The sequence below is a fragment of the Ascaphus truei genome, unplaced genomic scaffold (assembly GCF_040206685.1).
Source record: "Ascaphus truei isolate aAscTru1 unplaced genomic scaffold, aAscTru1.hap1 HAP1_SCAFFOLD_689, whole genome shotgun sequence".
NCBI classification, from domain to species: domain Eukaryota; kingdom Metazoa; phylum Chordata; class Amphibia; order Anura; family Ascaphidae; genus Ascaphus; species Ascaphus truei.
The window spans coordinates 69784-95707 of NW_027457022.1; the positions used below are offsets into that span (position 1 = coordinate 69784).

Genomic DNA, 25924 nt, shown 5'->3' on the forward strand with positions numbered 1-25924 from the left:
ACAGGGACACAACATGTCACACAGCGTGGTGACACACAGGGACACATCATGTCACACAGCGTGGTGACACACAGGGACACAACATGTCACACAGCGTGGTGACACACAGGGACACATTATGTCACACAGCGCGGTGACACACAGGGACACAGCATGTCACACAGCGTGGTGACACACAGGGACACATCATGTCACACAGCGTGGTGACACACAGGGACACATCATGTCACACAGCGTGGTGACACACAGGGACACATGTCATACAGCACGGTGACACACAGGGACACAACATGTCACACAGCGTGGTGACACAGAGACACATCATGTCACACAGCGCGGTGACACACAGAGACACAACATGTCACACAGCGCGGTGACACACAGGGACACAGCATGTCACACAGCGTGGTGACACACAGGGACACATCATGTCACACAGCGCGGTGACACACAGGGACACATCATGTCACACAGCGTGGTGACACACAGGGACACATCATGTCACACAGCGTGGTGACACACAGGGACACATCATGTCACACAGCGTGGTGACACACAGGGACACATCATGTCACACAGCGTGGTGACACACAGGGACACATCATGTCACACAGCGTGGTGACACACAGGGACACATCATGTCACACAGCGCGGTGACAAACAGGGACACATCATGTCACACAGCGCGGTGACACACAGGGACACATCATGTCACACAGCGTGGTGACACACAGGGACACATCATGTCACACAGCGTGGTGACACACAGGGACACATCATGTCACACAGCGCGGTGACACACAGGGACACAGCATGTCACACAGCGTGGTGACACACAGGGACACATCATGTCACACAGCGTGGTGACACACAGGGACACAACATGTCACACAGCGTGGTGACACACAGGGACACATCATGTCACACAACGTGTGACAAACGGACACAACATGTCACACAGCGTGGTGACACACAGGGACACAACATGTCACACAGCGTGGTGACACACAGGGACACATCATGTCACACAGCGCGGTGACACACAGGGACACAGCATGTCACACAGCGTGGTGACACACAGGGACACATCATGTCACACAGCGTAGTGACACACGGACACATCATGTCACACAGCGTGGTGACACACAGGGACACATCATGTCACACAGCGTGGTGACACACAGGGACACATGTCATACAGCGCGGTGACACACAGGGACACAACATGTCACACAGCGTGGTGACACAGAGACACATCATGTCACACAGCGCGGTGACACACAGAGACACAACATGTCACACAGCGCGGTGACACACAGGGACACAGCATGTCACACAGCGTGGTGACACACAGGGACACATCATGTCACACAGCGCGGTGACACACAGGGACACATCATGTCACACAGCGTGGTGACACACAGGGACACATCATGTCACACAGCGTGGTGACACACAGGGACACATCATGTCACACAGCGTGGTGACACACAGGGACACATCATGTCACACAGCGTGGTGACACACAGGGACACATCATGTCACACAGCGCGGTGACACACAGGGACACATCATGTCACACAGCGTGGTGACACACAGGGACACCATGTCACACAGCGTGGTGACACACAGGGACACAACATGTCACACAGCGTGGTGACACACAGGGACACAACATGTCACACAGCGTGGTGACACACAGGGACACAACATGTCACACAGCGTGGTGACACACAGGGACACATCATGTCACACAGCGCGGTGACACACAGGGACACATCATGTCACACAGCGTGGTGACACACAGGGACACATCATGTCACACAGCGTGGTGACACACAGGGACACAACATGTCACACAGCGCGGTGACACAGGGACACATCATGTCACACAGCGCGGTGACACACAGGGACACATCATGTCACACAGCGTGGTGACACACAGGGACACATCATGTCACACAGCGCGGTGACACACAGGGACACATGATGTCACACAGCGTGGTGACACACAGGGACATATCATGTCACACAGCGCGGTGACACACAGTGACACATCATGTCACACAGCGTGGTGACACACAGGGACACATCATGTCACACAGCGTGGTGACACACAGGTACACATCATGTCACACAGCGCGGTGACACACAGGGACACATCATGTCACACAGCGTGGTGACACACAGGGACACATCATGTCACACAGCGTGGTGACACACAGGGACACATCATGTCACACAGCGTGGTGACACACAGGGACACAACATGTCACACAGCATGGTGACACACAGGGACACAACATGTCACACAGCGTGGTGACACACAGGGACACATCATGTCACACAGCGTGGTGACACACAGGGACACAACATGTCACACAGCATGGTGACACACAGGGACACAACATGTCACACAGCGCGGTGACACACAGGTACACATCATGTCACACAGCGCGGTGACACACAGTGACACATCATGTCACACAGCGTGGTGACACACAGGGACACATCATGTCACACAGCGTGGTGACACACAGGGACACATCATGTCACACAGCGTGGTGACACACAGGGACACATCATGTCACACAGCGTGGTGACACACAGGGACACATCATGTCACACAGCGTGGTGACACACAGGGACACAAAATGTCACACATCATGGTGACACACATGGACAAAACATGTCACACAGCGTGGTGACACACAGGGACACATCATGTCACACAGCGTGGTGACACACAGGGACACATGTCACACAGCGTGGTGACACACAGGGACACATCATGTCACACAGCGTGCTGACACACAGGGACACAACATGTCACACAGCGTGGTGACACACAGGGACACATCATGTCACACAGCGTGGTGACACACAGGGACACATCATGTCACACAGCGTGGTGACACACAGGGACACAGCATGTCACACAGCGTGGTGACACACAGGGACACATCATGTCACACAGCGCGGTGACTCACAGGGACACAACATGTCACACAGCGTGGTGACACACAGGGACACATCATGTCACACAGCGTGGTGACACACAGGGACACATCATGTCACACAGCGTGGTGACACACAGGGACACATCATGTCACACAGCGTGGTGACACACAGGGACACATCATGTCACACAGCGTGGTGACACACAGGGACACAACATGTCACACAGCGTGGTGACACACAGGGACACATCATGTCACACAACGTGTGACAAACGGACACAACATGTCACACAGCGTGGTGACACACAGGGACACAACATGTCACACAGCGTGGTGACACACAGGGACACATCATGTCACACAGCGCGGTGACACACAGGGACACAGCATGTCACACAGCGTGGTGACACACAGGGACACATCATGTCACACAGCGTAGTGACACACGGACACATCATGTCACACAGCGTGGTGACACACAGGGACACAACATGTCACACAGCGTGGTGACACACAGGGACACAACATGTCACACAGCGTGGTGACACAGAGACACATCATGTCACACAGCGCGGTGACACACAGAGACACAACATGTCACACAGCGCGGTGACACACAGGGACACATCATGTCACACAGCGTGGTGACACACAGGGACACAACATGTCACACAGCGCGGTAACATACAGGGACACAACATGTCACACAGCGTGGTGACACACAGGGACACAGCATGTCACACAGCGTGGTGACACACAGGGACACATCATGTCACACAGCGCGGTGACACACAGGGACACATCATGTCACACAGCGTGGTGACACACAGGGACACATCATGTCACACAGCGTGGTGACACACAGGGACACATCATGTCACACAGCGTGGTGACACACAGGGACACATCATGTCACACAGCGTGGTGACACACAGGGACACATCATGTCACACAGCGTGGTGACACACAGGGACACAACATGTCACACAGCGTGGTGACACAGAGACACATCATGTCACACAGCGCGGTGACACACAGAGACACAACATGTCACACAGCGCGGTGACACACAGGGACACATCATGTCACACAGCGTGGTGACACACAGGGAAACAACATGTCACACAGCGTGGTGACACACAGGGACACAGCATGTCACACAGCGTGGTGACACACAGGGACACATCATGTCACACAGCGCGGTGACACACAGGGACACATCATGTCACACAGCGTGGTGACACACAGGGACACATCATGTCACACAGCGTGGTGACACACAGGGACACATCATGTCACACAGCGCGGTGACACACAGGGACACATCATGTCACACAGCGCGGTGACACACAGGGACACATCATGTCACACAGCGTGGTGACACACAGGGACACATGTCACACAGCGTGGTGACACACAGGGACACAACATGTCACACAGCGTGGTGACACACAGGGACACATCATGTCACACAGCGTGGTGACACACAGGGACACAACATGTCACACAGCGTGGTGACACACAGGGACACATTATGTCACACAGCGCGGTGACACACAGGGACACAGCATGTCACACAGCGTGGTGACACACAGGGACACATCATGTCACACAGCGTGGTGACACACAGGGACACATCATGTCACACAGCGTGGTGACACACAGGGACACATGTCATACAGCACGGTGACACACAGGGACACAACATGTCACACAGCGTGGTGACACAGAGACACATCATGTCACACAGCGCGGTGACACACAGAGACACAACATGTCACACAGCGCGGTGACACACAGGGACACAGCATGTCACACAGCGTGGTGACACACAGGGACACATCATGTCACACAGCGCGGTGACACACAGGGACACATCATGTCACACAGCGTGGTGACACACAGGGACACATCATGTCACACAGCGTGGTGACACACAGGGACACATCATGTCACACAGCGTGGTGACACACAGGGACACATCATGTCACACAGCGTGGTGACACACAGGGACACATCATGTCACACAGCGTGGTGACACACAGGGACACATCATGTCACACAGCGCGGTGACAAACAGGGACACATCATGTCACACAGCGCGGTGACACACAGGGACACATCATGTCACACAGCGTGGTGACACACAGGGACACATCATGTCACACAGCGTGGTGACACACAGGGACACATCATGTCACACAGCGCGGTGACACACAGGGACACAGCATGTCACACAGCGTGGTGACACACAGGGACACATCATGTCACACAGCGTGGTGACACACAGGGACACAACATGTCACACAGCGTGGTGACACACAGGGACACATCATGTCACACAACGTGTGACAAACGGACACAACATGTCACACAGCGTGGTGACACACAGGGACACAACATGTCACACAGCGTGGTGACACACAGGGACACATCATGTCACACAGCGCGGTGACACACAGGGACACAGCATGTCACACAGCGTGGTGACACACAGGGACACATCATGTCACACAGCGTAGTGACACACGGACACATCATGTCACACAGCGTGGTGACACACAGGGACACAACATGTCACACAGCGTGGTGACACACAGGGACACAACATGTCACACAGCGTGGTGACACAGAGACACATCATGTCACACAGCGCGGTGACACACAGAGACACAACATGTCACACAGCGCGGTGACACACAGGGACACATCATGTCACACAGCGTGGTGACACACAGGGACACAACATGTCACACAGCGTGGTGACACACAGGGACACAGCATGTCACACAGCGTGGTGACACACAGGGACAAATCATGTCACACAGCGCGGTGACACACAGGGACACATCATGTCACACAGCGTGGTGACACACAGGGACACATCATGTCACACAGCGTGGTGACACACAGGGACACATCATGTCACACAGCGTGGTGACACACAGGGACACATCATGTCACACAGCGTGGTGACACACAGGGACACATCATGTCACACAGCGTGGTGACACACAGGGACACAACATGTCACACAGCGTGGTGACACAGAGACACATCATGTCACACAGCGCGGTGACACACAGAGACACAACATGTCACACAGCGCGGTGACACACAGGGACACATCATGTCACACAGCGTGGTGACACACAGGGACACAACATGTCACACAGCGTGGTGACACACAGGGACACAGCATGTCACACAGCGTGGTGACACACAGGGACACATCATGTCACACAGCGCGGTGACACACAGGGACACATCATGTCACACAGCGTGGTGACACACAGGGACACATCATGTCACACAGCGTGGTGACACACAGGGACACATCATGTCACACAGCGCGGTGACACACAGGGACACATCATGTCACACAGCGCGGTGACACACAGGGACACATCATGTCACACAGCGTGGTGACACACAGGGACACATGTCACACAGCGTGGTGACACACAGGGACACAACATGTCACACAGCGTGGTGACAAACGGACACATCATGTCACACAATACGGTGACACACAGGGACACAACATGTCACACAGCGTGGTGACACACAGGGACACATCATGTCACACAGCGCGGTGACACACAGGGACACATCATGTCACACAGCGTGGTGACACACAGGGACACATCATGTCACACAGCGTGGTGACACACAGGGACACATCATGTCACACAGCGTGGTGACACACAGGGACACATCATGTCACACAGCGTGGTGACACACAGGGACACATCATGTCACACAGCGTGGTGACACACAGGGACACATCATGTCACACAGCGCGGTGACAAACAGGGACACATCATGTCACACAGCGCGGTGACACACAGGGACACATCATGTCACACAGCGTGGTGACACACAGGGACACATCATGTCACACAGCGTGGTGACACACAGGGACACATCATGTCACACAGCGCGGTGACACACAGGGACACAGCATGTCACACAGCGTGGTGACACACAGGGACACATCATGTCACACAGCGTGGTGACACACAGGGACACAACATGTCACACAGCGTGGTGACACACAGGGACACATCATGTCACACAACGTGTGACAAACGGACACAACATGTCACACAGCGTGGTGACACACAGGGACACAACATGTCACACAGCGTGGTGACACACAGGGACACATCATGTCACACAGCGCGGTGACACACAGGGACACAGCATGTCACACAGCGTGGTGACACACAGGGACACATCATGTCACACAGCGTAGTGACACACGGACACATCATGTCACACAGCGTGGTGACACACAGGGACACAACATGTCACACAGCGTGGTGACACACAGGGACACAACATGTCACACAGCGTGGTGACACAGAGACACATCATGTCACACAGCGCGGTGACACACAGAGACACAACATGTCACACAGCGCGGTGACACACAGGGACACATCATGTCACACAGCGTGGTGACACACAGGGACACAACATGTCACACAGCGTGGTGACACACAGGGACACAGCATGTCACACAGCGTGGTGACACACAGGGACAAATCATGTCACACAGCGCGGTGACACACAGGGACACATCATGTCACACAGCGTGGTGACACACAGGGACACATCATGTCACACAGCGTGGTGACACACAGGGACACATCATGTCACACAGCGTGGTGACACACAGGGACACATCATGTCACACAGCGTGGTGACACACAGGGACACATCATGTCACACAGCGTGGTGACACACAGGGACACAACATGTCACACAGCGTGGTGACACAGAGACACATCATGTCACACAGCGCGGTGACACACAGAGACACAACATGTCACACAGCGCGGTGACACACAGGGACACATCATGTCACACAGCGTGGTGACACACAGGGACACAACATGTCACACAGCGTGGTGACACACAGGGACACAGCATGTCACACAGCGTGGTGACACACAGGGACACATCATGTCACACAGCGCGGTGACACACAGGGACACATCATGTCACACAGCGTGGTGACACACAGGGACACATCATGTCACACAGCGTGGTGACACACAGGGACACATCATGTCACACAGCGCGGTGACACACAGGGACACATCATGTCACACAGCGCGGTGACACACAGGGACACATCATGTCACACAGCGTGGTGACACACAGGGACACATGTCACACAGCGTGGTGACACACAGGGACACAACATGTCACACAGCGTGGTGACAAACGGACACATCATGTCACACAATACGGTGACACACAGGGACACAACATGTCACACAGCGTGGTGACACACAGGGACACATCATGTCACACAGCGTGGTGACACACAGGGACACATCATGTCACACAGCGTGGTGACACACGGACACATCATGTCACACAGCGTGGTGACACACAGGGACACAACATGTCACACAGCGTGGTGACACAGGGACACAACATGTCACACAACGTGTGACAAACGGACACAACATGTCACACAGCATGGTGACACAGGGACACATCATGTCACACAACGTGTGACAAACGGACACAACATGTCACACAGCGTGGTGACACACAGGGACACACATCATGTCACACAGCGCGGTGACACACAGGGACACATCATGTCACACAGCGTGGTGACACACAGGGACACATCATGTCACACAGCGTGGTGACACAGGGACACATCATGTCACACAACGTGTGACAAACGGACACAACATGTCACACAGCGTGGTGACACACAGGGACACATCATGTCACACAGCGCGGTGACACACAGGGACACAGCATGTCACACAGCGTGGTGACACACAGGGACACATCATGTCACACAGCGCGGTGACACACAGAGACACAACATGTCACACAGCGCGGTGACACACAGGGACACATCATGTCACACAGCGTGGTGACACACAGGGACACAACATGTCACACAGCGTGGTGACACACAGGGACACAGCATGTCACACAGCGTGGTGACACACAGGGACACATCATGTCACACAGCGCGGTGACACACAGGGACACATCATGTCACACAGCGTGGTGACACACAGGGACACATCATGTCACACAGCGTGGTGACACACAGGGACACATCATGTCACACAGCGTGGTGACACACAGGGACACATGTCACACAGCACGGTGACACACAGGAACACATCATGTCACACAGCGCGGTGACACACAGGGACACATGTCACACAGCACGGTGACACACAGGGACACATAATGTCACACAGCGTGGTGACACACAGGGACACATCATGTCACACAGCGTGGTGACACACAGGAACACATCATGTCAGACAGCGCGGTGACACACAGGGACACATCATGTCACACAGCGTGGTGACACACAGGGACACATCATGTCACACAGCACGGTGACACACAGGAACACATCATGTCACACAGCGCGGTGACACACAGGGACACATCATGTCACACAGCACGGTGACACACAGGGACACATCATGTCACACAGCGTGGTGACACACAGGGACACATGTCACACAGCGTGGTGACACACAGGGACACATCATGTCACACAGCGTGGTGACAAACGGACACATGTCAAACAGCGTGGTGACACACAGGGACACATGTCACACAGCGTGGTGACACACAGGGACACATCATGTCACACAGCGCAGTGACACACAGGGACACATCATGTCACACAGCGTGGTGACAAACGGACACAACATGTCAAACAGCGTGGTGACACACAGGGACACATGTCACACAGCGTGGTGACACACAGGGACACATCATGTCACACAGCGTGGTGACAAACGGACACATCATGTCACACAGCGTGGTGACACAGGGACACAACATGTCACACAGCGTGGTGACACACAGGGACACATCATGTCACACAACACGGTGACAAACGGACACAACGTGTCACACAGCGCGGTGACACACAGGGACACATCATGTCACACAGCGCGGTGACACACAGGGACACATCATGTCACACAGCGTGGTGACACACAGGGACACATCATGTCACACAGCGTGGTGACACACAGGGACACATCATGTCACACAGCGTGGTGACACAGGGACACATCATGTCACACAGCGTGGTGACACACAGGGACACATCATGTCACACAGCGTGGAGACACACAGGGACACATCATGTCACACAGCGTGGTGACACACAGGGACACAACATGTCACACAGCGTGGTGACACAGAGACACATCATGTCACACAGCGCGGTGACACACAGAGACACAACATGTCACACAGCGCGGTGACACACAGGGACACATCATGTCACACAGCGTGGTGACACACAGGGACACAACATGTCACACAGCGTGGTGACACACAGGGACACAGCATGTCACACAGCGTGGTGACACACAGGGACAAATCATGTCACACAGCGCGGTGACACACAGGGACACATCATGTCACACAGCGTGGTGACACACAGGGACACATCATGTCACACAGCGTGGTGACACACAGGGACACATCATGTCACACAGCGTGGTGACACACAGGGACACATCATGTCACACAGCGTGGTGACACACAGGGACACATCATGTCACACAGCGTGGTGACACACAGGGACACAACATGTCACACAGCGTGGTGACACAGAGACACATCATGTCACACAGCGCGGTGACACACAGAGACACAACATGTCACACAGCGCGGTGACACACAGGGACACATCATGTCACACAGCGTGGTGACACACAGGGACACAACATGTCACACAGCGTGGTGACACACAGGGACACAGCATGTCACACAGCGTGGTGACACACAGGGACACATCATGTCACACAGCGCGGTGACACACAGGGACACATCATGTCACACAGCGTGGTGACACACAGGGACACATCATGTCACACAGCGTGGTGACACACAGGGACACATCATGTCACACAGCGCGGTGACACACAGGGACACATCATGTCACACAGCGCGGTGACACACAGGGACACATCATGTCACACAGCGTGGTGACACACAGGGACACATGTCACACAGCGTGGTGACACACAGGGACACAACATGTCACACAGCGTGGTGACAAACGGACACATCATGTCACACAATACGGTGACACACAGGGACACAACATGTCACACAGCGTGGTGACACACAGGGACACATCATGTCACACAGCGTGGTGACACACAGGGACACATCATGTCACACAGCGTGGTGACACACGGACACATCATGTCACACAGCGTGGTGACACACAGGGACACAACATGTCACACAGCGTGGTGACACAGGGACACAACATGTCACACAACGTGTGACAAACGGACACAACATGTCACACAGCATGGTGACACAGGGACACATCATGTCACACAACGTGTGACAAACGGACACAACATGTCACACAGCGTGGTGACACACAGGGACACACATCATGTCACACAGCGCGGTGACACACAGGGACACATCATGTCACACAGCGTGGTGACACACAGGGACACATCATGTCACACAGCGTGGTGACACAGGGACACATCATGTCACACAACGTGTGACAAACGGACACAACATGTCACACAGCGTGGTGACACACAGGGACACATCATGTCACACAGCGCGGTGACACACAGGGACACAGCATGTCACACAGCGTGGTGACACACAGGGACACATCATGTCACACAGCGCGGTGACACACAGAGACACAACATGTCACACAGCGCGGTGACACACAGGGACACATCATGTCACACAGCGTGGTGACACACAGGGACACAACATGTCACACAGCGTGGTGACACACAGGGACACAGCATGTCACACAGCGTGGTGACACACAGGGACACATCATGTCACACAGCGCGGTGACACACAGGGACACATCATGTCACACAGCGTGGTGACACACAGGGACACATCATGTCACACAGCGTGGTGACACACAGGGACACATCATGTCACACAGCGTGGTGACACACAGGGACACATGTCACACAGCACGGTGACACACAGGAACACATCATGTCACACAGCGCGGTGACACACAGGGACACATGTCACACAGCACGGTGACACACAGGGACACATAATGTCACACAGCGTGGTGACACACAGGGACACATCATGTCACACAGCGTGGTGACACACAGGAACACATCATGTCAGACAGCGCGGTGACACACAGGGACACATCATGTCACACAGCGTGGTGACACACAGGGACACATCATGTCACACAGCACGGTGACACACAGGAACACATCATGTCACACAGCGCGGTGACACACAGGGACACATCATGTCACACAGCACGGTGACACACAGGGACACATCATGTCACACAGCGTGGTGACACACAGGGACACATGTCACACAGCGTGGTGACACACAGGGACACATCATGTCACACAGCGTGGTGACAAACGGACACATGTCAAACAGCGTGGTGACACACAGGGACACATGTCACACAGCGTGGTGACACACAGGGACACATCATGTCACACAGCGCAGTGACACACAGGGACACATCATGTCACACAGCGTGGTGACAAACGGACACAACATGTCAAACAGCGTGGTGACACACAGGGACACATGTCACACAGCGTGGTGACACACAGGGACACATCATGTCACACAGCGTGGTGACAAACGGACACATCATGTCACACAGCGTGGTGACACAGGGACACAACATGTCACACAGCGTGGTGACACACAGGGACACATCATGTCACACAACACGGTGACAAACGGACACAACGTGTCACACAGCGCAGTGACACACAGGGACACATCATGTCACACAGCGCGGTGACACACAGGGACACATCATGTCACACAGCGTGGTGACACACAGGGACACATCATGTCACACAGCGTGGTGACACACAGGGACACATCATGTCACACAGCGTGGTGACACAGGGACACATCATGTCACACAGCGTGGTGACACACAGGGACACATCATGTCACACAGCGTGGAGACACACAGGGACACATCATGTCACACAGCGCGGTGACACACAGGGACACATCATGTCACACAGCGTGGTGACACACAGGGACACAACATGTCACACAGCGTGGTGACACACAGGGACACAGCATGTCACACAGCGTGGTGACACACAGGGACACATCATGTCACACAGCGTGGTGACACACAGGGACACAGCATGTCACACAGCGTGGTGACACACAGGGACACAGCATGTCACACAGCGCGGTGACACACAGGGACACATCATGTCACACAGCGCGGTGACACACAGGGACACAACATGTCACACAGCGCGGTGACACACAGGGACACATCATGTCACACAGCGTGGTGACACACAGGGACACATGTCACACAGCGCGGTGACACACAGGGACACATCATGTCACACAGCGTGGTGACACACAGGGACACATCATGTCACACAGCGTGGTGACACACAGGGACACAGCATAACATGGCACGCAAAGTGCGGAGACACACACAGACACAACATGACACATAGGGGGGTTCTACCGGGATTGAGGGGGTACTTAGGGGGGTGGGGGGCTTCCCCCGGTAAAGGGGGGGGGGTGAGTTACGGATAAGCGAGGGCGGGGGTCTCTTATCGCTGTTACTTCCATCGGGATTTATAGTGAGACTCATTTATATACCTAGAGGTGCCGGGCTCTGTCCTGTCCTAGAGGTGCCGGGCTCTGTCCTGTCCTAGAGGTGCCGGGCTCCCTCCTGTCCTAGAGGTGCCGGGCTCTGTCCTGTCCTTGAGGTGCCGGGTTCCCTCCTGTCCTAGAGGTGCCGGGCTCCCTCCTGTCCTAGAGGTGCCGGGCTCTCTCCTCTCCTAGAGGTGCCGGGCTCCCTCCTCTCCTAGAGGTGCCGGGCTCTCTCCTGTCCTAGAAGTGCCGGGCTCTGTCCTGTCCTAGAGGTGCCGGGCTCTGTCCTGTCCTAGAGGTGCCGGGCTCTGTCCTGTCCTAGAGGTGCCGGGCTCTCTCCTGTCCTAGAGGTGCCGGGCTCTCTCCTGTCCTAGAGGTGCCGGGCTCTCTCCTGTCCTAGAGGTGCCGGGCTCTGTCCTGTCCTAGAGGTGCCGGGCTCTGTCCTGTCCTAGAGGTGCCGGGCTCTCTCCTGTCCTAGAGTGCCGGGCTCTGTCCTGTCCTAGAGGTGCCGGGCTCTCTCCTGTCCTAGAGGTGCCGGGCTCTGTCCTGTCCTAGAGGTGCCGGGCTCTGTCCTGTCCTAGAGGTGCCGGGCTCTGTCCTGTCCTAGAGGTGCCGGGCTCTGTCCTGTCCTAGAGGTGCCGGGCTCTGTCCTGTCCTAGAGGTGCCGGGCTCTGTCCTGTCCTAGAGGTGCCGGGCTCTGTCCTGTCCTAGAGGTGCCGGGCTCTGTCCTGTCCTAGAGGTGCCGGGCTCTGTCCTGTCCTAGAGGTGCCGGGCTCTGTCCTGTCCTAGAGGTGCCGGGCTCTCTCCTGTCCTAGAGGTGCCGGGCTCTGTCCTGTCCTAGAGGTGCCGGGCTCTGTCCTGTCCTAGAGGTGCCGGGCTCTCTCCTGTCCTAGAGGTGCCGGGCTCTGTCCTGTCCTAGAGGTGCCGGGCTCTGTCCTGTCCTAGAGGTGCCGGGCTCTGTCCTGTCCTAGAGGTGCCGGGCTCTGTCCTGTCCTAGAGGTGCCGGGCTCTGTCCTGTCCTAGAGGTGCCGGGCTCTGTCCTGTCCTAGAGGTGCCGGGCTCTCTCCTGTCCTAGAGGTGCCGGGCTCTCTCCTGTCCTAGAGGTGCCGGGCTCTCTCCTGTCCTAGAGGTGCCGGGCTCTGTCCTGTCCTAGAGGTGCCGGGCTCTGTCCTGTCCTAGAGGTGCCGGGCTCTGTCCTGTCCTAGAGGTGCCGGGCTCTGTCCTGTCCTAGAGGTGCCGGGCTCTGTCCTGTCCTAGAGGTGCCGGGCTCTGTCCTGTCCTAGAGGTGCCGGGCTCTCTCCTGTCCTAGAGGTGCCGGGCTCTGTCCTGTCCTAGAGGTGCCGGGCTCTGTCCTGTCCTAGAGGTGCCGGGCTCTGTCCTGTCCTAGAGGTGCCGGGCTCTGTCCTGTCCTAGAGGTGCCGGGCTCTGTCCTGTCCTAGAGGTGCCGGGCTCTGTCCTGTCCTAGAGGTGCCGGGCTCTGTCCTGTCCTAGAGGTGCCGGGCTCTGTCCTGTCCTAGAGGTGCCGGGCTCTGTCCTGTCCTAGAGGTGCCGGGCTCCCTCCTGTCCTAGAGGTGCCGGGCTCCCTCCTGTCCTAGAGGTGCCGGGCTCCCTCCTGTCCTAGAGGTGCCGGGCTCCCTCCTGTCCTAGAGGTGCCGGGCTCCCTCCTGTCCTAGAGGTGCCGGGCTCCCTCCTGTCCTAGAGGTGCCGGGCTCCCTCCTGTCCTAGAGGTGCCGGGCTCCCTCCTGTCCTAGAGGTGCCGGGCTCCCTCCTGTCCTAGAGGTGCCGGGCTCCCTCCTGTCCTAGAGGTGCCGGGCTCCCTCCTGTCCTAGAGGTGCCGGGCTCTGTCCTGTCCTAGAGGTACATACCCCTTGGATTGGAAGCTCACGCTGAGATCCGGCTCACAGACATCGTCACTGCCACAGCTCTGCTGGAACGGGACCTGCGGAGACGCGGTGACATCACAGGGGCGCAGTGACATCACAGGGGCGCAGTGACATCACAGGGGCGCAGTGACATCACAGGGGCGCAGTGACATCACAGGGGCGCAGTGACATCACAGGGGCGCAGTGACATCACAGGGGCGCAGTGACATCACAGGGGCGCAGTGACATCACAGGGGCGCAGTGACATCACAGGGGCGCAGTGACATCACAGGGGCGCAGTGACATCACAGGGGCGCAGTGACATCACAGGGGCGCAGTGACATCACAGGGGCGCAGTGACATCACAGGGGCGCAGTGACATCACAGGGGCGCAGTGACATCACAGGGGCGCAGTGACATCACAGGGGCGCAGTGACATCACAGGGGCGCAGTGACATCACAGGGGCGCAGTGACATCACAGGGGCGCAGTGACATCACAGGGGCGCAGTGACATCACAGGGGCGCAGTGACATCACAGGGGCGCAGTGACATCACAGGGGCGCAGTGACATCACAGGGGCGCAGTGACATCACAGGGGCGCAGTGACATCACAGGGGCGCAGTGACATCACAGGGGCGCAGTGAGATCACAGGGGCGCAGTGAGATCACAGGGGCACAATAAACATGAAAGGGGTATGATGACATCACAGGGACATGATGATGTCACTGGATTGCTGACATTAGCGGGTCACCGCAGGGTCAGAGGTCACACCTCGGAGATGGCTGTAGGACGGCAGGACGGAGAGAGGAGCCACTGAGAGACACCCTGTGTCAGAGAGAGACCGAGAGACACCCGCACGGGAGAGACATCCTCCAGAGAGCAGTCCTGAGACAGAGAGAGAGAGACTGAGAGACACCCTGTGTCAGAGAGAGAGACACCCGCACGGGAGAGACATCCTCCAGAGAGCAGTCCTGAGACAGAGAGAGAGAGACTGAGAGACACCCTGTGTCAGAGAGAGAGACACCCGCACGGGAGAGACATCCTCCAGAGAGCAGTCCTGAGACAGAGAGAGAGAGACCGAGAGACACCCTGTGTCAGAGAGAGAGACACCCGCACGGGAGAGACATCCTCCAGAGAGCAGTCCTGAGACAGAGAGAGAGAGACCGAGAGACACCCTGTGTCAGAGAGAGAGACACCCGCACGGGAGAGACATCCTCCAGAGAGCAGTCCTGAGACAGAGAGAGAGAGACTGAGAGACACCCTGTGTCAGAGAGAGAGACACCCGCACGGGAGAGACATCCTCCAGAGAGCAGTCCTGAGACAGAGAGAGAGAGACTGAGAGACACCCTGTGTCAGAGAGAGAGACACCCGCACGGGAGAGACATCCTCCAGAGAGCAGTCCTGAGACAGAGAGAGAGACTGAGAGACACCCTGTGTCAGAGAGAGACACCCACACGGGAGAGACATCCTCCAGAGAGCAGTCCTGAGACAGAGAGAGAGAGAGACCGAGAGACACCCGCACGGGAGAGACATCCTCCAGAGAGCAGTCCTGAGACAGAGAGAGAGACACTGAGAGACACCCTGTGTCAGAGAGAGACACCCACACGGGAGAGACATCCTCCAGAGAGCAGTCCTGAGACAGAGAGAGAGAGAGACCGAGAGACATCCTGTGTCAGAGAGAGACCGAGAGACACCCGCACGGGAGAGACATCCTTCAGAGAGCAGTCCTGAGACAGAGAGAGAGACACTGAGAGACATTCTGTGTCAGAGAGAGACACCCGCACGGGAGAGACATCCTCCAGAGAGCAGTCCTGAGACAGAGAGAGAGACACTGAGAGACATCCTGTGTCAGAGAGAGACATCCTCCAGAGAGCAGTCCTGAGACAGAGAGAGAGACACTGAGAGACATCCTGTGTCAGAGAGAGACACCTGCACGGGAGAGACATCCTCCAGAGAGCAGTCCTGAGACAGAGAGAGAGAGACTGAGAGACACCCTGTGTCAGAGAGAGACACCCACACGGGAGAGACATCCTCCAGAGAGCAGTCCTGAGACAGAGAGAGAGAGACACTGAGAGACATCCTGGGTCAGAGAGAGACACCCACACGGGAGAGACATCCTCCAGAGAGCAGTCCTGAGACAGAGAGAGAGAGAGACTGAGAGACATCCTGTGTCAGAGAGAGACACCCACACGGGAGAGACATCCTCCAGAGAGCAGTCCTGAGACAGAGAGAGTGAGACCGAGAGACACGCAGAGTGAGACCGAGAGACATGCAGAGTGAGACCGAGAGACACGCAGAGTGAGACCGAGAGACACGCAGAGTGAGACCGAGAGACACGCAGAGTGACACCGAGAGACACGCAGAGTGACACCGAGAGACACGCAGAGTGACACCGAGAGACACGCAAAGTGACACCGAGAGACACGCAGAGTGAGACCGAGAGACACGCAGAGTGACACCGAGAGACACGCAGAGTGACACCGAGAGACACGCAGAGTGACACAGAGAGACACGCAGAGTGACACAGAGAGACACGCAGAGTGACACCGAGAGACACGCAGAGTGACACCGAGAGACACGCAGAGTGACACCGAGAGACAGACAGACAGAGGGACCGGAAAAGTCTGAGACACACGGTGAGAGACACACTGTGGATACAGAGACAGAGCTGTCTCACCGAGAGTGCTATGGAGAAATTCTGACACTCTGGTCCCTCCCCTCGGATGTGAACGGTCTCGTTGATGTCTCGCTCTCGGTTCCTGAATGAGACCCGACTCCTGAGACGCCCCGAATCCAGAATCAGAGAGTAAAAGAGCGACACAGCCAAGGGTCCTGTGAGAGAGAGCAGGACAAGAGAGTGAGAGACCCCCAGAAATATTTCATCCGAATCTTGGGGTGATAGGGTTACGGGGTGCAGTACCAGTGTATCGGGGTGTCAGGCTCCGGGGTGCAGTATCGGGGTGTCAGGCTCCAGGGGTGCAGTACCTGTGTATCAGGGTGTCAGGGTCACAGGGGGCAGTACCTGTGTATTGGGGTGTCAGGATCTCAGGTTGCAGTACCTGTGTATTGGAGTGTCAGGATCTCGGGGTGCAGTACCTGTGTATTGGGGTGTCAGGATCTCGGGGTGCAGTATCTGTGTAATGGGGTGTCAGGATCTCAGGGTGCAGTACCCTGTGTATTGGGGTGTCAGGATCTCGGGGTGCAGTACCTGTGTATTGGGGTGTCAGGATCTCGGGGTGCAGTACCTGTGTAATGGGGTGTCAGGATCTCAGGGTGCAGTACCTGTGTATCGGGGTGTCAGGATCTCAGGGTGCAGTACCCGTGTATCGGGATGTCAGGATCTCAGGGTGCAGTACCCGTGTATCGGGGTGTCAGGATCTCAGGGTGCAGTACCTGTGTATCGGGGTGTCAGGATCTCAGGGTGCAGTACCTGTGTATCGGGGTGTCAGGATCTCAGGGTGCAGTACCTGTGTATCGGGGTGTCAGGATCTCGGGGTGCAGTACCTGTGTATCGGGGTGTCAGGATCTCAGGGTGCAGTACCTGTGTATTGGGGTGTCAGGATCTCGGGGTGCAGTACCTGTGTATCGGGGTGTCAGGGTCTCAGGGTGCAGTACCTGTGTATCGGGGTGTCAGGATCTCGGGGTGCAGTACCTGTGTATTGGGGTGTCAGGATCTCGGGGTGCAGTACCTGTGTATTGGGGTGTCAGGATCTCGGGGTGCAGTACCTGTGTATCGGGGTGTCAGGATCTCGGGGTGCAGTACCTGTGTATCGGGGTGTCAGGATCTCGGGGTGCAGTACCTGTGTATTGGGGTGTCAGGATCTCGGGGTGCAGTACCTGTGTATTGGGGTGTCAGGATCTCGGGGTGCAGTACCTGTGTATTGGGGTGTCAGGATCTCGGGGTGCAGTACCTGTGTATTGGGGTGTCAGGATCTCAGGGTGCAGTACCTGTGTATTGGGGTGTCAGGATCTCAGGGTGCAGTACCTGTGTATTGGGGTGTCAGGATCTCGGGGTGCAGTACCTGTGTATTGGGGTGTCAGGATCTCGGGGTGCAGTACCTGTGTATTGGGGTGTCAGGATCTCGGGGTGCAGTACCTGTGTATTGGGGTGTCAGGATGTCGGGGTGCAGTACCTGTGTATTGGGGTGTCAGGATCTCGGGGTGCAGTACCTGTGTATTGGGGTGTCAGGATCTCGGGGTACACACATGCCCGCAGGGTCACTTCGTTCTTACAATTCTCCTCATTTGGAATGGGGATTTCTTGTGGGTCAAAGGTCACATTCGCGGTCACATTAAGGAGAGGTCGCGACCTGTGTGGAGGAGGGTCAGAGGTGAAGACAACACCGTGACCTTTTAACTCTGCCCCTAATGTCCCACCCCCTCCCCCACGCCCTCTGACCTGTGCAGGGTCACATGACCCCAGGATCCCACAGCAATGTCCGTCAGTCCGTCCCCCGTCATGTCCCGCACCCCGTGAATGGACAGTCCGAAGCCCCGCCCCCCGGGGGGGCCCAGCACACGCTGCAGAGAGGGGGCACAGGAAACAAGGGCACAGGGGTCAAGGGCCAGGCACAGGGGTCAAGGGCCGGGTACAGAGGTCAAGGGCCGGGCACAGGGGTCAACTCACTGGCTGGTGTGCTAGCTGTCTCTCTTCCCGGTCCGTCTGTCTCTCTCTTCCCGGTCCGCCTGTCTCTCTCTTCCCGGTCCGCCTGTCTCTCTCTTCCCGGTCCGCCTGTCTCTCTCTTCCCGGTCCGCCTGTCTCTCTCTTCCCGGTCCGCCTGTCTCTCTCTTCCCGGTCCGCCTGTCTCTCTCTTCCCGGTCCGCCTGTCTCTCTCTTCCCGGTCCGCCTGTCTCTCTCTTCCCGGTCCGCCTGTCTCTCTCTTCCCGGTCCGCCTGTCTCTCTCTTCCCGGTCCGCCTGTCTCTCTCTTCCCGGTCCGCCTGTCTCTCTCTTCCCGGTCCGCCTGTCTCTCTCTTCCCGGTCCGCCTGTCTCTCTCTTCCCGGTCCGCCTGTCTCTCTCTTCCCGGTCCGCCTGTCTCTCTCTTCCCGGTCCGCCTGTCTCTCTCTTCCCGGTCCGCCTGTCTCTCTCTTCCCGGTCCGCCTGTCTCTCTCTTCCCGGTCCGCCTGTCTCTCTCTTCCCGGTCCGCCTGTCTCTCTCTTCCCGGTCCGCCTGTCTCTCTCTTCCCGGTCCGCCTGTCTCTCTCTTCCCGGTCCGCCTGTCTCTCTCTTCCCGGTCCGCCTGTCTCTCTCTTCCCGGTCCGCCTGTCTCTCTCTTCCCGGTCCGCCTGTCTCTCTCTTCCCGGTCCGCCTGTCTCTCTCTTCCCGGTCCGCCTGTCTCTCTCTTCCCGGTCCGCCTGTCTCTCTCTTCCCGGTCCGCCTGTCTCTCTCTTCCCGGTCCGCCTGTCTCTCTCTTCCCGGTCCGCCTGTCTCTCTCTTCCCGGTCCGCCTGTCTCTCTCTTCCCGGTCCGCCTGTCTCTCTCTTCCCGGTCCGCCTGTCTCTCTCTTCCCGGTCCGCCTGTCTCTCTCTTCCCGGTCCGCCTGTCTCTCTCTTCCCGGTCCGCCTGTCTCTCTCTTCCCGGTCCGCCTGTCTCTCTCTTCCCGGTCCGCCTGTCTCTCTCTTCCCGGTCCGCCTGTCTCTCTCTTCCCGGTCCGCCTGTCTCTCTCTTCCCGGTCCGCCTGTCTCTCTCTTCCCGGTCCGCCTGTCTCTCTCTTCCCGGTCCGCCTGTCTCTCTCTTCCCGGTCCGCCTGTCTCTCTCTTCCCGGTCCGCCTGTCTCTCTCTTCCCGGTCCGCCTGTCTCTCTCTTCCCGGTCCGCCTGTCTCTCTCTTCCCGGTCCGCCTGTCTCTCTCTTCCCGGTCCGCCTGTCTCTCTCTTCCCGGTCCGCCTGTCTCTCTCTTCCCGGTCCGCCTGTCTCTCTCTTCCCGGTCCGCCTGTCTCTCTCTTCCCGGTCCGCCTGTCTCTCTCTTCCCGGTCCGCCTGTCTCTCTCTTCCCGGTCCGCCTGTCTCTCTCTTCCCGGTCCGCCTGTCTCTCTCTTCCCGGTCCGCCTGTCTCTCTCTTCCCGGTCCGCCTGTCTCTCTCTTCCCGGTCCGCCTGTCTCTCTCTTCCCGGTCCGCCTGTCTCTCTCTTCCCGGTCCGCCTGTCTCTCTCTTCCCGGTCCGCCTGTCTCTCTCTTCCCGGTCCGCCTGTCTCTCTCTTCCCGGTCCGCCTGTCTCTCTCTTCCCGGTCCGCCTGTCTCTCTCTTCCCGGTCCGCCTGTCTCTCTCTTCCCGGTCCGCCTGTCTCTCTCTTCCCGGTCCGCCTGTCTCTCTCTTCCCGGTCCGCCTGTCTCTCTCTTCCCGGTCCGCCTGTCTCTCTCTTCCCGGTCCGCCTGTCTCTCTCTTCCCGGTCCGCCTGTCTCTCTCTTCCCGGTCCGCCTGTCTCTCTCTTCCCGGTCCGCCTGTCTCTCTCTTCCCGGTCCGCCTGTCTCTCTCTTCCCGGTCCGCCTGTCTCTCTCTTCCCGGTCCGCCTGTCTCTCTCTTCCCGGTCCGCCTGTCTCTCTCTTCCCGGTCCGCCTGTCTCTCTCTTCCCGGTCCGCCTGTCTCTCTCTTCCCGGTCCGCCTGTCTCTCTCTTCCCGGTCCGCCTGTCTCTCTCTTCCCGGTCCGCCTGTCTCTCTCTTCCCGGTCCGCCTGTCTCTCTCTTCCCGGTCCGCCTGTCTCTCTCTTCCCGGTCCGCCTGTCTCTCTCTTCCCGGTCCGCCTGTCTCTCTCTTCCCGGTCCGCCTGTCTCTCTCTTCCCGGTCCGCCTGTCTCTCTCTTCCCGGTCCGCCTGTCTCTCTCTTCCCGGTCCGCCTGTCTCTCTCTTCCCGGTCCGCCTGTCTCTCTCTTCCCGGTCCGCCTGTCTCTCTCTTCCCGGTCCGCCTGTCTCTCTCTTCCCGGTCCGCCTGTCTCTCTCTTCCCGGTCCGCCTGTCTCTCTCTTCCCGGTCCGCCTGTCTCTCTCTTCCCGGTCCGCCTGTCTCTCTCTTCCCGGTCCGCCTGTCTCTCTCTTCCCGGTCCGCCTGTCTCTCTCTTCCCGGTCCGCCTGTCTCTCTCTTCCCGGTCCGCCTGTCTCTCTCTTCCCGGTCCGCCTGTCTCTCTCTTCCCGGTCCGCCTGTCTCTCTCTTCCCGGTCCGCCTGTCTCTCTCTTCCCGGTCCGCCTGTCTCTCTCTTCCCGGTCCGCCTGTCTCTCTCTTCCCGGTCCGCCTGTCTCTCTCTTCCCGGTCCGCCTGTCTCTCTCTTCCCGGTCCGCCTGTCTCTCTCTTCCCGGTCCGCCTGTCTCTCTCTTCCCGGTCCGCCTGTCTCTCTCTTCCCGGTCCGCCTGTCTCTCTCTTCCCGGTCCGCCTGTCTCTCTCTTCCCGGTCCGCCTGTCTCTCTCTTCCCGGTCCGCCTGTCTCTCTCTTCCCGGTCCGCCTGTCTCTCTCTTCCCGGTCCGCCTGTCTCTCTCTTCCCGGTCCGCCTGTCTCTCTCTTCCCGGTCCGCCTGTCTCTCTCTTCCCGGTCCGCCTGTCTCTCTCTTCCCGGTCCGCCTGTCTCTCTCTTCCCGGTCCGCCTGTCTCTCTCTTCCCGGTCCGCCTGTCTCTCTCTTCCCGGTCCGCCTGTCTCTCTCTTCCCGGTCCGCCTGTCTCTCTCTTCCCGGTCCGCCTGTCTCTCTCTTCCCGGTCCGCCTGTCTCTCTCTTCCCGGTCCGCCTGTCTCTCTCTTCCCGGTCCGCCTGTCTCTCTCTTCCCGGTCCGCCTGTCTCTCTCTTCCCGGTCCGCCTGTCTCTCTCTTCCCGGTCCGCCTGTCTCTCTCTTCCCGGTCCGCCTGTCTCTCTCTTCCCGGTCCGCCTGTCTCTCTCTTCCCGGTCCGCCTGTCTCTCTCTTCCCGGTCCGCCTGTCTCTCTCTTCCCGGTCCGCCTGTCTCTCTCTTCCCGGTCCGCCTGTCTCTCTCTTCCCGGTCCGCCTGTCTCTCTCTTCCCGGTCCGCCTGTCTCTCTCTTCCCGGTCCGCCTGTCTCTCTCTTCCCGGTCCGCCTGTCTCTCTCTTCCCGGTCCGCCTGTCTCTCTCTTCCCGGTCCGCCTGTCTCTCTCTTCCCGGTCCGCCTGTCTCTCTCTTCCCGGTCCGCCTGTCTCTCTCTTCCCGGTCCGCCTGTCTCTCTCTTCCCGGTCCGCCTGTCTCTCTCTTCCCGGTCCGCCTGTCTCTCTCTTCCCGGTCCGCCTGTCTCTCTCTTCCCGGTCCGCCTGTCTCTCTCTTCCCGGTCCGCCTGTCTCTCTCTTCCCGGTCCGCCTGTCTCTCTCTTCCCGGTCCGCCTGTCTCTCTCTTCCCGGTCCGCCTGTCTCTCTCTTCCCGGTCCGCCTGTCTCTCTCTTCCCGGTCCGCCTGTCTCTCTCTTCCCGGTCCGCCTGTCTCTCTCTTCCCGGTCCGCCTGTCTCTCTCTTCCCGGTCCGCCTGTCTCTCTCTTCCCGGTCCGCCTGTCTCTCTCTTCCCGGTCCGCCTGTCTCTCTCTTCCCGGTCCGCCTGTCTCTCTCTTCCCGGTCCGCCTGTCTCTCTCTTCCCGGTCCGCCTGTCTCTCTCTTCCCGGTCCGCCTGTCTCTCTCTTCCCGGTCCGCCTCTCTCTCTCTTCCCGGTCCGCCTCTCTCTCTCTTCCCGGTCCGCCTCTCTCTCTCTTCCCGGTCCGCCTCTCTCTCTCTCTTCCCGGTCCGCCTCTCTCTCTCTCTTCCCGGTCCGCCTCTCTCTCTCTTCCCTGTCCGCCTCTCTCTTCCCTGTCCGCCTCTCTCTTCCCTGTCCGCCTCTCTCTTCCCTGTCCGCCTCTCTCTTCCCTGTCCGCCTCTCTCTTCCCTGTCCGCCTCTCTCTTCCCTGTCCGCCTCTCTCTTCCCTGTCCGCCTCTCTCTTCCCTGTCCGCCTCTCTCTTCCCTGTCCGCCTCTCTCTTCCCTGTCCGCCTCTCTCTTCCCTGTCCGCCTCTCTCTTCCCTGTCCGCCTCTCTCTTCCCTGTCCGCCTCTCTCTTCCCTGTCCGCCTCTCTCTTCCCTGTCCGCCTCTCTCTTCCCTGTCCGCCTCTCTCTTCCCTGTCCGCCTCTCTCTTCCCTGTCCGCCTCTCTCTTCCCTGTCCGCCTCTCTCTTCCCTGTCCGCCTCTCTCTTCCCTGTCCGCCTCTCTCTTCCCTGTCCGCCTCTCTCTTCCCTGTCCGCCTCTCTCTTCCCTGTCCGCCTCTCTCTTCCCTGTCCGCCTCTCTCTTCCCTGTCCGCCTCTCTCTTCCCTGTCCGCCTCTCTCTTCCCTGTCCGCCTCTCTCTTCCCTGTCCGCCTCTCTCTTCCCTGTCCGCCTCTCTCTCCCCTGTCCGCCTCTCTCTCCCCTGTCCGCCTCTCTCTCCCCTGTCCGCCTCTCTCTCCCCTGTCCGCCTCTCTCTCCCCTGTCCGCCTCTCTCTCCCCTGTCCGCCTCTCTCTCCCCTGTCCGCCTCTCTCTCCCCTGTCCGCCTCTCTCTCCCCTGTCCGCCTCTCTCTCCCCTGTCCGCCTCTCTCTCCCCTGTCCGCCTCTCTCTCCCCTGTCCGCCTCTCTCTCCCCTGTCCGCCTCTCTCTCCCCTGTCCGCCTCTCTCTTCCCTGTCCGCCTCTCTCTTCCCTGTCCGCCTCTCTCTTCCCTGTCCGCCTCTCTCTTCCCTGTCCGCCTCTCTCTTCCCTGTCCGCCTCTCTCTTCCCTGTCCGCCTCTCTCTTCCCTGTCCGCCTCTCTCTTCCCTGTCCGCCTCTCTCTTCCCTGTCCGTCTCTCTCTTCCCTGTCCGCCTCTCTCTTCCCTGTCCGTCTCTCTCTTCCCTGTCTGCCTCTCTCTTCCCTGTCTGTCACTTTCTCCCTCCTCTCTCTTACCTGGCTGTAGGTCTCCCGCACCCCTGCGCTCTCTCCATTGAATATATAGAGCGCTCCCCTCCCATCTGTCTCGTCCGGCGCTCCCACGGCCACCTCACTGAGACCGTCCCCATCCAGGTCCCAGAGCGTCGAGACAGCCGCTCCGAAGCGTGCGAGAGGGTGCCCCAGCTCCCCACGGAGAGTGCCGGGACATGAGATAGTGCCCTGCGGGAGAGAGCGTCACAGAGGGGCACACACTGAGACACTCTCACACCATGAGACTCCCCGAGACCTGACACTCACATCTGAGAAGAGACAGACCGAGACTCGCCCGCCTCGTCTCTCTTCCTGATAGTGAGGAGCCGAGAGAAACAGCAAGTCTGTGAGACCGTCCCGGTCCATGTCAGAGAGCGCTATCTCCGAGCCAAAGTATGAGCCGACCTGAGAGAGCGCAGGGAGAGAGTGAGAGAGCGCAGGGAGAGAGTGAGAGAGCGCAGGGAGAGAGTGAGAGAGCGCAGGGAGAGAGTGAGAGAGCGCAGGGAGAGAGTGAGAGAGCGCAGGGAGAGAGTGAGAGAGCGCGGGGAGAGAGTGAGAGAGCGCGGGGAGAGAGTGAGAGA

At 58.2% G+C, this 25924-nt stretch overlaps 1 protein-coding gene across 1 annotated transcript in view; it reads right to left on the reverse strand.

Annotated features, from left to right (window-relative positions):
- LOC142485976 (integrin alpha-L-like) overlaps nt 1-25924 on the reverse strand; it is a gene marked incomplete at both ends in the record, with an annotated part of 190777 nt that overhangs the window by 60454 nt on the left and 104399 nt on the right. The window contains 7 exons of the mRNA XM_075584632.1: nt 15485-15558; nt 16255-16368; nt 18161-18315; nt 19654-19793; nt 19883-20004; nt 25329-25532; nt 25611-25748. Of these exons, the coding sequence (XP_075440747.1) occupies nt 15485-15558; nt 16255-16368; nt 18161-18315; nt 19654-19793; nt 19883-20004; nt 25329-25532; nt 25611-25748 (947 nt within the window). The remainder of the gene's footprint in view (nt 1-15484; nt 15559-16254; nt 16369-18160; nt 18316-19653; nt 19794-19882; nt 20005-25328; nt 25533-25610; nt 25749-25924) is intronic.